The sequence below is a fragment of the Emys orbicularis genome, chromosome 4 (assembly GCF_028017835.1).
Source record: "Emys orbicularis isolate rEmyOrb1 chromosome 4, rEmyOrb1.hap1, whole genome shotgun sequence".
NCBI lineage: Eukaryota > Metazoa > Chordata > Testudines > Emydidae > Emys > Emys orbicularis.
The window spans coordinates 22,216,231-22,233,424 of NC_088686.1; the positions used below are offsets into that span (position 1 = coordinate 22,216,231).

At 42.3% G+C, this 17,194-nt stretch overlaps 1 protein-coding gene across 1 annotated transcript in view; it reads left to right on the forward strand.

Annotated features, from left to right (window-relative positions):
- CDC42BPB (CDC42 binding protein kinase beta) overlaps window positions 1-17,194 on the forward strand; it is a 122,964-nt gene that overhangs the window by 26,793 nt on the left and 78,977 nt on the right. Inside the window, exon 2 of the mRNA XM_065404075.1 lies at window positions 8,932-9,023. Within this exon, the coding sequence (XP_065260147.1) occupies window positions 8,932-9,023 (92 nt within the window). The remainder of the gene's footprint in view (window positions 1-8,931; window positions 9,024-17,194) is intronic.

Sequence of the window (17,194 nt, forward strand, 5' to 3'; positions counted from 1 at the left end):
TCCACCTGTCATGTTCAGCCCTTAATCACAGGACACTCATGCAAGGGGAGGGCGTACACACAAGTTTGTTTGGTTCAGCTGGAAGTCTGCTTCTATATAACATCACAGCACTGAGATATATTAATAGTGAAAACAATCATAAGTTTGTTAAAGTTTAAGATTGAAGAGATAGAGTCAGGATAGTAATGAAAACAAATGATTACATATAAACAAAATCATAAAATGCAAAGCTGGAACTGTACTTATCAATGGCTATCTTTCCTATATAATAAAGTAGATTTCCCCCCAAAGGGTCAGTCTTTTGCAGAACTAGCTAGTTTCAGATAAACTAGAATCCAAGTGTTCATGAAGCATGCCCCTCCATCGGGCGTTTTCCTCAGTGAATGGATAACAAAACGTCTCTCTGTAATCTCTTTATATTCTTCAAAGTTCTTCTTCCCCTCTCCCCAGAGACAGGACAACCCCCTGTGGTTTAATCTTTGATGTCATCCCATCCCCTTATTGACTAAATATGTGAATTGGGCTCCCACTGTGTTGATTTACCATGCTTACTTTACATGTGAACCAAGATACATTCTAACTCCTATCTGGAATAAACTTGTTTTTTCTCTTTGGTTGGGGACTGACTTTAAAATGTACTTTCAGTGCATATACACAATTCCTTAAATATTATCCATACATACAGCATGCAATGATTGAGGATCAGTGTGACATAAGCTTTTATTAGAGACCTTACATTATTTTCTTTATGGATAAATATTATGAAAGTGGTGTGCTGGATGTAGTGAGTTTGTCAGGCCTGCCAAGAGTTGCTGTTACAGAACAATATACCCTTTGCCAGCTGGCGTTGAGGCGTTCTTAGGGTCACAGCTTCTAGGAGGCATTTGGCACCAGGTTGTTGAGGAACCAAGACAGAGGGAGGAGAGTGCCTCTTTTCACAACCATATGAAACTCAGAGGTGAACCAGGACCTGGAGATGCCTTTTGACTCTTCCAGAATCACGAAACCTCCTCACAGGATCTTGGACTCTAGAGATTACTGATGAGCAAGTTCAGGAGAAGATGAGGACTGCTACACAAGGTATGTTATCTATTCTCATTATTACTGATGCTCTTTCATGCTTTTGTGCTGGAGGTCCTAATGAATGTCACCATTACTGGGGGATGCATCTTCATAAGAGGACTTAAGCATCCTCCCCCTCCAAATTCATGGCACTGCAACAGTGCACGTGGCAATTTTTTCTCTCTCTCTGACACTTCAGGTTTGGCAGCTTTCTCATTTGCCCTTCTTCCCCTCTCCCTTATCCCCCCAAATTTCAGACAGTATTTATCTATGATTAAGTATAGAAAAAGTAAAAACAAGGTTATTTAAGATACGTATTAGATGCCATGTCTCCCCTCCCCCAGGCATGTATTACTACACAGAAGCTGTCAGCCTGTACACCAGACTAGTGCATCTGTTTAGCTGTCTGCTCTTATCTAGTTGTGATTACATGTCATTCTGCTTGAAACACAGGCATAAGCATTTTTTGATAGCACACTGCTCAGCATCAACCACAGGCAGAGTGGGGTGGAATAATGGTTTTGTCCAACCTCCCTGCCAGCCAACAAGGCTGTGTCATCAGTCTAGCAGAGAACATACTACTTAAGCTAGAATTTTCCCCTGGTTCTCTTGAGTAATCTCATATCTTTGGTAAAGCCAATGCTTGAGTTGGCAATCAAATTTATTGAGTAATTCTAACTCCTCCCCCCCCCCCCCCAGGAGCTCACTATGGGTATGTCTACATGGGGATAAAAAACCTGTGGCTGGCCCAGTTCAGCTGACTCGGCTCATGGGGCTCAGGGCTTTGGGGCTGAAAAATTACTGTGTAGACATTTTGTGGTACCCTGTGAGGGTGGAGGGTCCCAGAGTTCAGGTTCCAGCCCACGCCTGAATGTCTACACAGCAATTTTTAGCTCCACGAGCCAGAGTGAGCTGACCCAAGCCAGCTGTGGCCATGCCAAGGGGCTTTTATCCCTGTGTAGACATACCCTATACTTTTCCAGTCCTTAAGTGTTCACTGTTACCATCTGGGAAAGTTGCTCAACTGCAGACTTACTATCCTTGCCCCTGCTCACTTCCTTTCCCTTGATTGGAACCTTCGGCATAAATCTTTCACCTGTTAGATCCTTTGTACTGAATTTATGTTGCTCCTATTCCCCTCTGAACCACTTTCACCAAAAGTCAGTTTAAAACTTGGAAGACATTTAGATTTATATCTTTACTACTTCACATCTAAGGACAGAGTGCCTAATAAGCCACCGAAATTCAGAATTAAATAACTTTTACCATATTCTGTGATGTGGATGCCTGTACAATAAATAAACCTATTAACCCCTCCTTATTTTACATTTCAGTGACTGCTTCTGCAAGAGGGTTATGACTAGGAAATACTGCGGTATCACAAAGCAGGAGAAGGAACAGGTTTGCTGGAACACAGAATGCTTAACCAGCCTGAAACTGGAAGAACAAGAGAAGATTTGTGTGTCTGCCTTCAGAGGACCCTGCAAAGGGATGCTAACAGTTACTTTGTGAAGAACAAACTGAACTTTTTTTGAATGTCGACTTAGTGAAGAAGACTCAAGCAATAGCAGACTATATCCATCATGGTAGTCGAATACAGCAGCAAGAACAAGAGTTCACTGTAAACTTCTGAGGAAGTACGTGCAGGACCGAAGGCAACTTGTATTATCCTATTCATAGGCCCCGTACTTGTTCATCAGTTACCAGCTCCTCAGTTACCAGCTCCTCAGCATAGTGGTGTAATAGTAGTAGCCCGTAATGGACTGCCTGATATTCACCTGCTTCCTCTTATGTATTCCCATGACGCACTCTATCCGTCGAACAGCCAGACAAAGAAATCCTAGGCCAGTTGCTTCCTGTCCCTGTGGTTCAGAAACCATGTCTTGTTTTTATGTGGGGTTTTGCATCATTACCTATTTCAGCAGGCCTGTATGTTTGGAGTGTTTAAATAAAGTTGTTTTTTAGCATTTTTCTGCATGTTTACAGATCATCAGGCATGCTTGGGTTTACCCTCAAGATCCGTCCTGTTCCTTGGGCCTCCATTTAAGATTAATCCAGCAGAAAATCATTGGACCCCTCTCTGACTATTCAAAACAGGTGCCACTAAGTCAGACAAATGCTAGCACCTGCTGAGTCACAGTGCCAGATTAACCCATATGCTCTGGGAATGCTCCTATAACAGTATGTTTTGGGTAGAACTTAATTGCAGTTACAATTTTCCTATCAAATAAAATTGTGATACAAGCTAAACATGTAATTTTATACCTAATGGATGTTAATTGGAAGCTGAATAAATTTGAAAAACTTTGGCTTACCAGAGCACTAATCGCTAAAAGACTAGTACTATAAAAATGGACATCCAAAAAACTACCGACCAATTTAGGACTATAGACATCCTAAGCTTGGCCACCATGGAACGAATTGTATACTGTAACAGAAATACCAAAGAGAAATTCTCAGGTATGGCATGCTTTTCTAGAAGTATCTGAATGATCTTATTAAATCCAGGGGACTCCTCCTTGTCTCTCCCTCCTCTTTGACCACTTCCTTACCTCCCTGTCTCTACACCCCTCCTGAATTTTGCGTCTATTCTTTTAAAATTTTACTTCAATTAGATTTTGATAAATTTTGTTTTTGTAAATTGTGTAATACAGTTTATACAAATAGATTTATATTTTAACCATATTATATCCATGTTTCAAGTATCACTAAACTTAGGTAGCAAATGGTTAATATATTATGTAGCTGATGTATAGTTTATTTTCTCTCTGTATCTATATATTTTAAAAAATTAATAAAAAGCTAATCGAAAAAAAGACACTAGTTCTGCTCATAATGTCTGCACCAAAAATCACAAATATAAAGCCATGATAAATGTAAACCCTGTTATAGGAGGACAGATCCATTTCGCTGCCTCCAACCACCACCAGCTAAAGAAACAATAAGCATCAAATGCTAATATTTCACTGTGCCTCTTTCAGGCTTCAATCAACCTCCATTCCATTCTGTGTTTCTGAAATCTGAATACAAAGCATCTTTGATTTGGCTTGCACACTTGGTGCAGGCGGCATCCCCAACAATCACAGCATCACTCTGTGGCTGTGTGTGGCTTGCAGCAAGGCTCGCCGGCTGCCTCAGTTCAGTCTGTTAAGCACCTTGCCTTCACAAATGCTGTGCAGAATAGAACAGGTAGACATAAAACTCTTATAGCTGATCATACTGTCACTGTACCTTTGGAAGGTGCTCCCCACTATATGCTTGGAAATCTTTTCTGGCCCTATAATTGCTGCTCAGTGTCTTATGGGAAGACAACCGAGAATCCTTCTAAACTTCATACTTGTGCTGTTTGGGAAAAACTGTCAGCAGTACAAGTAGGTAGAACTCGCATGGAGTTCTCCCTCCCCCCCCCCACGTCTTTTCTCCCCAAAATATGGATAGTATAGAAGTGTGGAGGAAGGCCTTTTTTACAAGCAGCCAGGCAAGGATTGAGGAGAATGGGGAGGCTCTTTATTTTATGAGGTGTGGAGATTGGAGAACTAGGGGGCTTCCTCATTCTCTAGCAATTGATGGTAAGTTCCAAAGGCATTGGATATTGACTAGCCAAAAGCAGATATGAAAAATGGAACATCCTGCCACCATTCTTCAGCAGCCATGTTGGAGAGAGCTGATGTCTAGAATCTGATCAGGGTTGGGGGTGGAAATTTCTTCCTTCTATAGTTGCCTCAAACTAGTAGATGTCAAAATTTTCTCTGTCTAGCACTTAATTATAATAATGCAAACTTTCTTGTTCAGTCCTTCTTGTGTTAAGTTATATGCTCACAAACTGAAGTGTGTGTGTGAAGTGTCCATATTGATTAAGCATTGTGAGGTTGCATCAAACCTTTATGCCCTTTAGGTTTTCCTAGGGTTTGTCTACACTGGCACTTCGTCGGCAAAACTTTTATCGAACCACAAAAGTTTTACCGATGAAAAGCTCTGGTGTGAACAGCGCTTACAAAGCTGCTGCCGCTCATGGGGCGTGGAAGTGTTTTGTCAGCAGGAGAGAGCTCTCTCCTGCCGACAATCAGCAGCTATACTGCGCTCCTTTTAGCGGCACGGCTGTAGCGGCACAGCTGTGTCGCTAAAAGCCTCGTAGTGTAGCCATAGCCTTAGTTTAGTGCAGCCAGGAATGCCATATTATTGCTTCCTGTAGTCACAGACCACTATACATCATCTTGTTCCAGGTCCCATTATAATTGTTTCTTTTTCCAAAACAAACTTAAATCTAAAAACTTGGGGTCTGAGACTGAGAAGAAGATAAATCTTTTTAAAATTTATACATTTCTCCATTGAGCACCACTGCCATTGAATAAAGTGAAAGTGATGAAAGGCTTCTTATGCAGTGCACTTTATCTGTGAAACTCCATGAGCCAGACCCAAGTAAAAAATTTGACACATCTGCTATTTTCCCCACATACTGTTATGTGTTTCCGGCTCCCATGTGATTTATTTGTCCCCTAACAATTATTTTTCCTTACGTGATTCGGTAGCTAGTGCATTAGATTAGTGCTTTAGCTCTAGCTATCTGATACATTTTTTCAAGACTTATACAGTATATGATTGAGTGGATGGAGGACAGGGCATGGTGTATGAAAAACATTGTGGGATCAATCAGAAAAGCAGAATAGGGTGTTTGTGTATATGAGAGGTGGGTTGTGGGGGAGGTTGGACAGTCAGAAAATAAGGGGGGGATATGGGAGTGGGCAGCAGAGAACACAATATAGGGAAAGAAAGTGATATATGGGGTAGAGGAAGAGAGAGAACACAAGATAAAATCACAGAAAAAGATATACCACATTCTGTGATTGGAAAGAAAAAAAAGAGTGAAGTCAGGAAAGAAATAAAAGAAAGTTACATTTTGTAAAATGGAGGTCTGATTGGCATTATACAATTAAATACAGTGCAGGTTTATTTCTTTAAATTGCAGAAGGAGTAGATTGGCGAGAGGGAATGAGGAGGAGCAGGTATTTTTCACCCTGAATAGTAAGCTGGTCTCTGGCTCCCAGATGGTGGATACATTTTTCAATACCTGGATACATGTATACATACAGTAACTTGTTAAACCTGTCTGAGTACTATACTAGTAGCAATATCACAGGAATGTTGTTTCTTTTGAAAAGGTGCAGTGAGGGTAAACTGGAACCTACGTTCTTGAAGTCAAGAATGAAGAAAAGTTAAGGGAGTTTAAGTAAAAATGTTTCCTTATCCTCTTCATCCTTCCCCTTCAAAAACACTCCCCTCCCTGCCCCTACCATATATCAACGAAAGGCCCAAAGACGGAAACACCCTTTGTATTGCCTGGTGTATCTCTGATTTGTGTCCTATTTCTTTCTATAAACTCCTCTGGAAAAGGGCTTTCTACTTGTCTTTCACAGTGCCAATCACACGTAGAGAAATAAACCTAGGTGGATGGTATAAGGAGTGTTGTGAAGAAGCAGGCAGGTGAGGTTAAGTTCAGCCAAATCATGCTGTTGGGTGTTACTATTGTAAATTGAATATTGCTTCTGAAACTTTGTTACAAGATCCTTGTTTTAGATAGGCACATACTTTCTGTCTCAAACCTATACTTTCTGTGACATGAATTTTAATTTTCTCTTCACACAATACTCCACCATACTTTGTGTAAAGGAGAAAATGGAAATATATTCTTCTATAACTGAAAATGTGGAAACATTCTTTATATGGATTTGCTGTGATTGTTAAAATTAGATTAGTAATTTAAAAAAAAATACATTACCTTTTAGTTTGCTGCTAATATTTGTGTGGTGTACCTTGCTGAATCAGTTCTCAAAAGTTGCTACTTTGAATCTACTTAGGAATTTACCAACTCTGAATAACTTAAACCACACTCCCATGTTCACAGCATCTGAAAATGCATTTCATTTATTCAAGCTACATTTCCTTTTTGCACAAACAAGAAATATCTGATTAAATAGTTATAATAGAGCAAAGTATGTTAGCAACAAGAAGGAGGTCAGGGAAAGTGTGGGACCCTTACTGAATGGGAGAGGCAACCTAGGACAGATGATGTGGAAAAAGCTGAAGTACTCTATGCTTTTTTTTGCCTCAGTCTTCACAGACAAGGTCAGCTCCCCAGATTGCTGCACTGGGCAGCACAGTATGTGGAGGGGATGAGCAGCCCTCAGTGGTGAAAGAACAGGTTAAGGACTATTTTAGAAAAGCTGGATGTGCACAAGTTCATGGGTCCAGATCTAATGCATCCAAGGGTGCGGAGGGAGTTGGCTGATGTGATTTCAGAGCCATTGGCCATTATCTTTGAAAACTCGTGGCGATCAGGGCAGGTCCCAGATGATTGGAAAAGGCAAATATAGTGCCTATCTTTTTTTTTAAAAAAGGGAAGAAGGAAAATCTGGGGAACTACAGATCGGTCAACTTCACCTCAGTCCCTAGAAAAATCATAGAGCAGGTCCTCAAGGAATCCATTTTGAAGCACTTGGAGGAGGGGAAGGTGATTAGGAACAGTCAACATGGATTCACCAAGGGCAAGTCATGCCTGACCAACCTGATTGCCTTCTATGATGAGATAACTGGCTCTGTGGATATGGGGAAAGCGGTGGACGTGATATACCTTGACTTTAGCAAAGCTTTTGATACTGTCTCCCACAGTATTCTTGCCAGCAAGTTAAAGTAGTATGGATTGGATGAATGGACTATAAGGTGGATAGAAAGCTGGCTAGGTCGTCGAGCTCAGTGGGTAGTGATCAATGGCTTGATGTCTATTTGCAGCCAGTATCAAGCGGAGTGCCCCAGGGTTCGGTCGTGGGGCCGGTTTTGTTCAACCTCATCATTAATGATCTGGATGATGGGATGGATTGCACCTTCAGCAAGTTTGCGGATGACACTAAGCTGGGGGAAGAGGTAGATATACTGGAGGGTAGGGATAGGGTCCAGAGTGACCTAGACAAATTGGAGGATTTGGCCAAAAGAAATCTGATGAGGTTCAGCAAGGACAAGTGCAGAGTCCTGCACTTAAGACAAAAGAATCCCATGCACTGCTACAGGCTGGGGACCGAGTGGCTAGGCAACAATTATGCAGAAAAGGACCTAGGGGTTACAGTGGATGAGAAGCTGGATATGAGTCAACAGTGTGCCCTTGTTGCCAAGAAGGCTAACGGCATATTGGGCTGCATTAGTAGGAGCATTGGCAGCAGATCGAGGGAAGTGATTATTCCCCTCTATTCGACACTGGTGAGGCCACATCTGGAGTATTGTGTCCAGTTTTGGGGCCCCCCACTACAGAAAGGATGTGGACAAATTGGAGAGAGTCCAACGGAGGGTAACGAAAATGATTAGGGGGCTGGGGCACATGACTTATGTGGAGAGGCTGAGGGAACTGGGCTTATTTAGGCCTTGTCTACACTACGGTGGGAGATCAATCTAAGTTATGCAACTTCAGCTACGTGAATAATGTAGCTGAAGTTGACGTACTTAGATCTACTTACCACGGGGTCCACACTATGCTATGTAATGGGAGACGCTCTCCCGTCGACTCCCCTTGTGCTTCTCGTTCAGGTGGAGTACAGGAGTCGACAGGAGAGCGATCTGCGGTTGATTTAGCAGGTCTTCACTAGACCCGCTAAATTGGCCACCGATGCATTAATCATCATGCTTCGATCCCCTGGTAAGTGTAGACAAGCCCTAAGTCTGCAGAAGAGAAGAGTGAGGGGGGATGTAGCTCAGCTGTTCTCAGTGATGGCAGATGACAGAACAAGGAGCAGTGGTCTCAAGTTGCAGTGGCGTAGGTCTAGGTTGGATATTAGGAAAACGTATACTTCCATGTGTTAATTTTAATTTTTACTTTTTTAACAGCAAAACCATTTACACAATTGGTGAAGGAAATGCAACTTCATCGAGATGACTTTGAAATTATAAAAGTAATTGGAAGAGGTGCATTTGGCGAGGTAAGAAGTCTTTGCAATTCATTGTTAGATACTTTGAACAATGTTAGTTATTGGTAAAATATATTGTATAATGTGTGTGTTTGATACCTTTGATTCTCTATCCTCATTTAGCTCAGGTAGGGGCAAAGGAGCTTTCTTTTCCCTCTCTAAAGTCTCCTGTGAGGAAGGATAGGACAGAGCTTTTCTGCTACTCTCTTGTTTTTCCAGCCTCATATTTTGGGTTTTTAGTCTCCATTAATGTAGTCTCCAATACCTGCCTATGCTGTCACTTAGAGCTTTCCTAAACAATAAGAATGTGAAACTGGACTGTATGCATCTGTATAGTTTTTCATGTTACTGCCCACAAGTTCCTGAGTAGCAGCAGTGACAATCTTAATTTCATTTAGCTGCTTGTCAGAGCTATGAGAAGCCACAGAGGCAGTGGAGTTAGGTATCTGTCTACAAACTCAGGAAGACAATACTGCAGTGGGTTTATATTCTTGTATTTGGAAGGTTGCCTTCACAATCACAGAAACTTTTTTAAATGAAAAGTTGCATTTTTTGTGTTCAAAATTGAAGGCTTAAGCTCCCTCCAGTTTCTATGGAATACTTCATGCTTGTCACTGGCGAACGGATCCTTCAGCCCTGTGTACTATTAAGTAAGTGCTAGATATTATGACCATCGTAAAACAGGACGGTAGTCAAAGACAGAAGCTGGAGCTCCATGCAAGAGTAAATAGACTCTCTTGTTTGCTAAGATAGATCAGATGCCACACTACCCAAGTCCTGTGTAAAGCAACATGCTGGAAATCTTAATTTTAACTGAATTACGGCACATGAATATTATTGCTCCTATAAACTATGTACATACTATGGGAACTTGGTTAGAAACTAGTTGATTGGAATCCAGGGAATACACAGAGTTAATTCCTCTGACATCAGTGTAAATAATTAGTTAGCGTTAAAATAAGAAAATCCTAGATTGATGCTGTAAAATGATATATAAGGCGTGTAAGAAGAATCTAATTAAAACCATGCTCTGATCTATATTTTTGTCAGCAGTTACTGGACATGACACTAATCAGGAAGGAAAAGATGTTTACATTAAAAAAGCTGAATAGCTAAACAAACTGGACTTAAAATAAAAAAAATGGCTGAAAATTGAATTCTACTCTGTTCAATATCAAATGTGGATATATCCACTTTTAAAATTTTTCAAAACATGTGGGTTTGCCTGCACAGATACAGAATTGGTGCCTAATTTAAGGCACGATACAACAAGCTGATGTAATAAATCAATGGTTTCCAACTTGTACTATACTGACATTCCTTTTCCTTCCTCTTCTTCCCATGTAGCCAAGATCTTCCTGTCAATTTAGAAAGATCTTTCTAGCAATATAGAAATGGCCAGGGTGGTTGCCATTTACTGACACCTGTTCATGGGACCCAGGTTGAAAATTCATGTAACGAATGAGAGACGGGAAAGTGAGAGGATGGTTAAAGCTAATAGGAAGTTAAGTATTTTTAGAAATAAGAAACAAGTTTTCAGTAATTCCCACTGGCCATCTATTCTCCTTTCTGTATAAGCTAAACAAACAGTTACTGTCCATTCAGGGCCAAATTGAATGCATACGTGCACTTTAGGTACAAGTTTAGGTCCCTGGGTTCTTAAATCCTGTAATTTCATTTTAAAAAATGTTTCTTGCTCTTGTTGTGAAGAAAACCTTTAAAATGTGTAACTGATGCAGTAATGATGACTTCCTGAGTTTGCACATAGTCTGAAACAGTAATTGTAAGAGGTGCTAACTGCCCCATTCCTATCTGCTGTCCTCGGGGGGAGCTGCCAAGACCACCCAACAGAGGAGTGTGTATGGGTTAGTGGGAGGCCTGCCACTATCATCACTATTATTATTCTGGCTTTGTTGGGGTGGTGGGTGGTAGGCAGACAGCCCTGCACAGGGGGATGCGTGGGGCTGAGGCTTCTGTGGGACAGACCTCAGACCACTTGAAATAGGAAGCAGTGCTCTAGAGAGGAGTGTGGTCCCAGCCTGCATGAAGTGCCTGACACTAACCCCTTAAATGGCTCTTGTGTGGATGGCCACTACCATCCCCAGGAGGGCATATGTGGCAGCCCTGTGAGGGGTGTGTCTGTGGCTCCAAATAGCCTTAATCCAGTCCTGTGCATGCTTCATATCTGACTTTCTTTTCAGTAGTGTGTGTATCTCTTTAGGAACTTTTCTTCTCTGATTGTACATGTGACTCTCCTTAAAGTTAATGCAGGTCACATATTAGTACTGAGGCGGATGTACAACTAAACTTTGTTTTGTGATATTTTTAGCAATGAAGAAATAGTCTGATCCTGCACTACTGCAGCCAATCGGAATTTTGCCATTGACTTTAAAGGAAAAAGAATCACTCTCATAATAACAGAGGGTAAAAGTTTAAAAAGTGCCCAATATGGGAACCCAAGCATAAGCTACTAGGGTGTGGGCAGCCTACTTAATAGGTGCAGCTGGACCTTCTGTGGTTGTTGCAGTGGCAGTTCAGAGAAGTGGCAAGTGTAGCTCCAGGAGTTAGGTACCAGGCTGAGGTTGACGCTGAAGTCGGGGTCGAGAAGCCAAGCCAAAGGTCTGAACTGGATTCAAGACCAGGGGCAGAAATGGGGGGCAAAGACTGGACTGGAGCAGACAGGAGGCATGGCTGGAACGGGACAGGAGCTAGGGCTGGAAGCAGGAGCAGGGCAAGCACAGCTGTGGGTGTGGTACACGTTGAGCAGCAGCTGTGCAGCTGCCACTGCAAGCTCAAGTAGCAGGCCGCAGGCTCTCCTGCCCGATCAGGAAGCATGACTCTTTGGAGCAGGCTCACTGGGACCAACTGAATTTGCTGGGTTGCCTAGCAACCGTGCTGGGAGCTAGCTGTTCTCCTGATAGTACCCTCTCCCCTAGGGCTACTTCTAGGGGCTCTTGGCTCTGGTTTGTCATGGTACTCTTGGTGAAATTCCTGTAACAGGATGTGGGCGTGGATGTTTTCTGTGGTCTTCCAGGATTGCTCCGCTGGCCTGTACTCCTTGCAATCCACTAAGTACTGGATCTTACCTCTGACCTGTTGGGAATCAAGGATTTGATGGACCCTGCATTATTCCTGCCCTATGGCCATTGTGGGTGGTGGCAGTGGATCCATCTGTTTGAGGAAGGGGTTGTTGAGGAGTGGTTTGGGAAAGATGACATGAAAGACTGAGTAGCTCTTGAGGGACTTTGGGAGCTGGAGTTTGAACTCACTGGATTTATTTTCTGGGTCATCTGAGATGGGTCGAGGCACTTATGGTCGAGGTTGGCAGAGGGACAGGTTGACCAAGTTTTGGGCAGGAAGCCCCATCTTATCACCTATGTTTAAGTCCAGGGCTACTTGCTGATGTCTATCAGCATAGCTGTTATGAGACTCCTTGGCAGCCACTAAATACTCCATGAGCTCCTGATGAATTTGTTGCAGATGGAAGACCCAGTGTGTGGCTGCTGGAACAGGGGAGCCTTCTCATAGTTCAGGGTGAAACCAAGGTTGAAAATCAAAGTTTATAAAGAATGGGTTTTGCTGGGTGGAGATGTGGGTTGCAACATTGTAAGCGAATTTGGCCTGGCAATAGGGGAACCCAGTCATGTTGGTGAAAATTCAGAAAACATCAGAGATACTGTTCCAGTGTCTGGTTGACACTTCAGTTCAGAGTAAGTCTGAGGGTGGAAGGCAGTTGAAATGAAGGTCTTGATGCCAAGAAGGTGGAGAAAGACCTGTCAGAACCAGGAAACAAATTGGGCACCCTGATTAGAAATTATGTGTTTAGGCATGCGGGCATGTTCCAAGAATTGCTGTGGTGTTTCACAGGCTGATGGAAGCATACAGCGGGGTTCAAATGGGTCATTTTTGTCAGGAAGTCCACAACTGTCAGGACCACTGAGTGCCTAAGGACATGTAGGTGTGGGAAGAGAATGGAGAAAGCCCACTGGTCTTGTATGGTCTTTTTAGCGTGGGCACAGAGATCACACATCCTAATGTAGTCCTTGATGTCTTTTCATAAGGTTGGCCACCAGAAATACCTGGAAATCAGGTTCCCGGTCTTAAACTGCCCAAAAATGTCCTGCCATGGGGGAGTTGTGGCACAGCCTCAATACTTGGAGTTGGGGCTTTCCTTCAGGAATGTAAAGGCTATCCCCATGGTAGAGGAGACCTTGCTGTAGAAGGAAGCTTGACCCAAGGGAGGTGCCCGCGTTTTCCAGAGACTGGCAGATTGGTGCTGCCAGTGAGTTGCTGGGGAGCAGAGAGCAGATGGTGATCATCAGATGGCTCTCACCGGTTCCTCTGATAAACTAGGAGGGTTTGATAACAGTTGAAAGAGCTTCTCCGTCTACTTTGGGAAAGCAGACCTGTCCCACATTCTTAGTCCACAAGCGATAGGTGATTGTAAAATTGAATCTGGATTGAAAAGGCACCCAATGGATCTGGCATTGGCTTAACTGTTAAGCTGTCTGTAGGTGCTCTAGGTTTTTGTGATTGGTCTGCACATAGACTGGGGCATGGGCCACTTCAAGGACGCGTGCAGATCCTCAAAGGCATCCCTTATCGTCAGGAGTTCTTGTTCTAGTGTCATATTTTTTCCTCTGTGGGCGTCAGTTTCTGGGAGAAAAGGGCACAGGGGTGAAGTAGCTGGTGGGGACCAGTGAATTGAGAAAAGACTGCACCCATTGCAAAGTGTGAGGCATCAGTTTGTGATGAAGGCCCAAGTGGGGTCTGGGTGGTTTAGGATAGGAGTGGATGTGAAGAAGAAAGGATTCAGGTGATAAAACGCAGTCTGCACGTTGGCTGACCAGGCGAATTTGGCTCCCTTCTTGAGGAGGGATGTTAAGGGAACGACCAGGCAGTCCTTGTGAAATTCACGCTCTTCAGGCTTGGTGCAGAGTTGATTCTGGGGAAGCTGATCTAAAGCTATATATGTGATGGTCATGGAGTTCTTGATTTTCAGAGAAGATGAATGTCATCTAGGTAGATGATCATAAACTAGTCAGGGATATCCCTGACGATGCCATTCATGAAATGTTGGAAGTTAGTGGGCACGTTACAGAGTCCAGACATCCAAAATGGCCATTACTGGATTGGAGCTCGTCCCCCTGCTGGATTCTAACCAAGTCATATGCTCCATGCACATCTAATTTTTCATGAAGACACAGGCTAATCAGAGTCTTTCCAAGAGCTCAGTGAAGGGGATATTGGTTGTGTACAGTGATTTGATTTAATGCCCAGTGACTGACACAGGGTTGTCAAAAATGCATGCCATTGCCTGGTCAGATTCCTTGAGGTGTTTGAGAAGGGGGCTAGACCCCTCCAGTACTGGGGAAGTCCATGCCTAGGCCTCCCCTGTAAGTAGGGTAATCACGAATCCTAGTCTGGACCGATCTGTGGGGTATGATAGCAGGTGCCGTACAAACAGCAGGTGACATTGATTCAAGAATCTGTGGAATTTGGCGCGGTCCCCAGTGAACTTGTCAGGAGCAGGACCTTGGGCTAATGGACAGTAGATGTGAGGCCTGGGGGGCCACAGCTGCTGCCTGGTCTTGTACCTGGGCTTGGAGGGCAGCATTCCTGTCCTGTATTGCGATAGCCTGGGCGTGCATTTCATGGGCCCCACCTGAGCCTGCAGGACTGCATTTTGATCTCAAAGTGACGCAGTCTGAGCCTGCGGTTCCTGTAAGGTCCCAACTAAGTCCTCAAGGGTGAGCTGGGCTTCTGCTATTGTCATTCCAGAAGGGACCTCCAGGTGGCTAAGCCCAGGCCTGCATAGCAGCTGTAGAATCTCCTGCCCAATTAGGAAGCATGATCATTTGGAGAAGGCTCATTGGGACCAGCTGAGCTTGTTGGGTTGCCTAGTGACCAGGCCTGGAGCCAGGTGTGCTGCTGACACCAAGTCCCATTATCAGAAGTGACATAAGTACTTAGAAATGTAAGCCTCATTGAAAGTCAATGGGACTTAAGCATTTTTTAAAATTTTGCCCAGAATAGCTTTTTCAATCCAGTTGTGAATTTGTACATTTGAAATTTTTTCTGTCATAGAACTGAACAAAAATGAGTTTTATAGATTCCTGTTAGATGACTAAAAATGTGAACTCTTCAGCATTCTGAATTGCTTACACAACTATGTAACTTTCCTATGTTTTTTTCCCCCCCAAGAATCCCTTAGTGGGTTTCTTATTTGCTATAAAGAGCTATGCATATATATTACACTGTATTTGTATGTTTCAGTGTGAAAAAATATATACTCAAACAATTAACAGTATAAACAATTATTTTTAAAGAATAACTCTTTAAATATGGGTGTTGGGTAACTCTCTCAAGAGGAGAGGATGTTTGGCAGTTGACATCTCATGGAAAGCTGGCAAATACAGTTTAGAAACTATTACTTTCCTTCCCTTGTTCATTACTAAGGATTTTTGCATGCAAACGCAATGCTTTAGTTTTCTGGGAAATAGTAACTATGTATAGAACGGAAGGGTGGAACAGTTTGGGCCTGCTTTGCACAAGAATAGCTAAAATCCTTAATCATGTGCCCTGTCTAGATATGATAGGTGCTTTAGAAACATCTTTTCATAGCAATACTATTACAACACAGACAGAAATTTATTAGTAATTTATAGTAATATCTATCCCTCTGCTTACTATGCTCTGGCAATCAATCTAATCAATACATTTAACCTCCCATCCCCCACATACACCGTTATTGTCCGCAGAATGGAACATATTTGTGAATTACTAACAAGCTATAATGAGAGAGAAAACAAAAGGAGTCCATTGTGCCCACTTTATGATTAAACATAGATTTCCAGGCACTAATATGATTCAGAATCAGGGATGGGTTGACTAAGAGGGCAGTTATACTCTGAAAAGTGCATAGAATGTGAACACATTTTGTTTCTTGTGAGTATTCAATCATGTCTGGTCACTTCAAGGACAAATAAGAGCCAACACTTCTTGTGCCTGTTGGTAGTGCATTGTCAACACAGCCAGGAGAGAGCGAGCTAGATTCTGCTTCTTTGTGTATCATATCTAAAAATAGTCATACATCCTGAAAAAAGGTACAGGAATCTATTAAAGGTCTGTTCAGAACTTTCCATGGGATTGGCCCTAGCTACCTGCAGGGGCTACCTTCCCTCCTGAACTGTTGAGCAATAGGGAGAAAAATCATTAGCATGAGAGACTGAACTTCTTCAGGGGCTGGATCAGGAGCAGACTACCATAAGAGCTATGAATGGTCATTAACTTCATTGAATTCAGAATATAATGCAAAACATTGAATTGACTTTGCTTGCCCACAATAAGTTCTTAATAAAAATATCAAAACAAGCAATTTACTCTTACATGGGAATGGAGACAGTGTTTCAATTTGAAAATATTTCTAAGGAACTTAATACTATTTTAGGGTTTTCTTCAGTGCCTGTTATTGTTGGATCCAAGTGTGAAGTTACTATGGTGATAGGCATGTTATAAGAGCCTAAATAGAAAATTCTTTGTAGTTCCACTTAGTCATCTATGTATGTGCAACCCCACTGAAGGCAATTGGATAACTTAGGTGGTGTTGAGGGCCAAACTGGTTTGCAGAACCTTTATTGCTGGTAATGATGTGCAAAATGGAAAGAACTTACTGTGAGCTTCAGATCCCAAGGAAATGTAAAGGGTGGACCGTTAAAAAGTCTAACTTGATTTTTTTCTATGTAAATTGAGTCAATAAAAATGAACCCCAACAAAGCCATTTTTAGTAACTCTATTTTAATTTTAAAATGTACCTAATTAACAACTTATCTGAATAGATAAAAGCTGGTCTAAGTAGACAGACCTCTATCCAGGTGGAGCACTGGCACTCAGTTTAGCATTAACTCACAGAAACTCCCCTTCTGAGAATATTAGGGCAGTTCTAGTTCATAAAGCAAGTTTGTTTCAGTAATCAATACCTAGGATACCCCTACCAACATAATGAAGCACACAAACTACTATCAAGATTACCTTACCTACAGCAGCTGTAACTAGAACAATAAGAGTTACCAAATTCATAACTGAATAAATTAAGACTCTAACAGCATGTTTATATCATCTCATGTTTTGTTCTGATAGGTAAAAGTGGTGTATAGCTTGTACACTTTTAAAAGGAAAATATG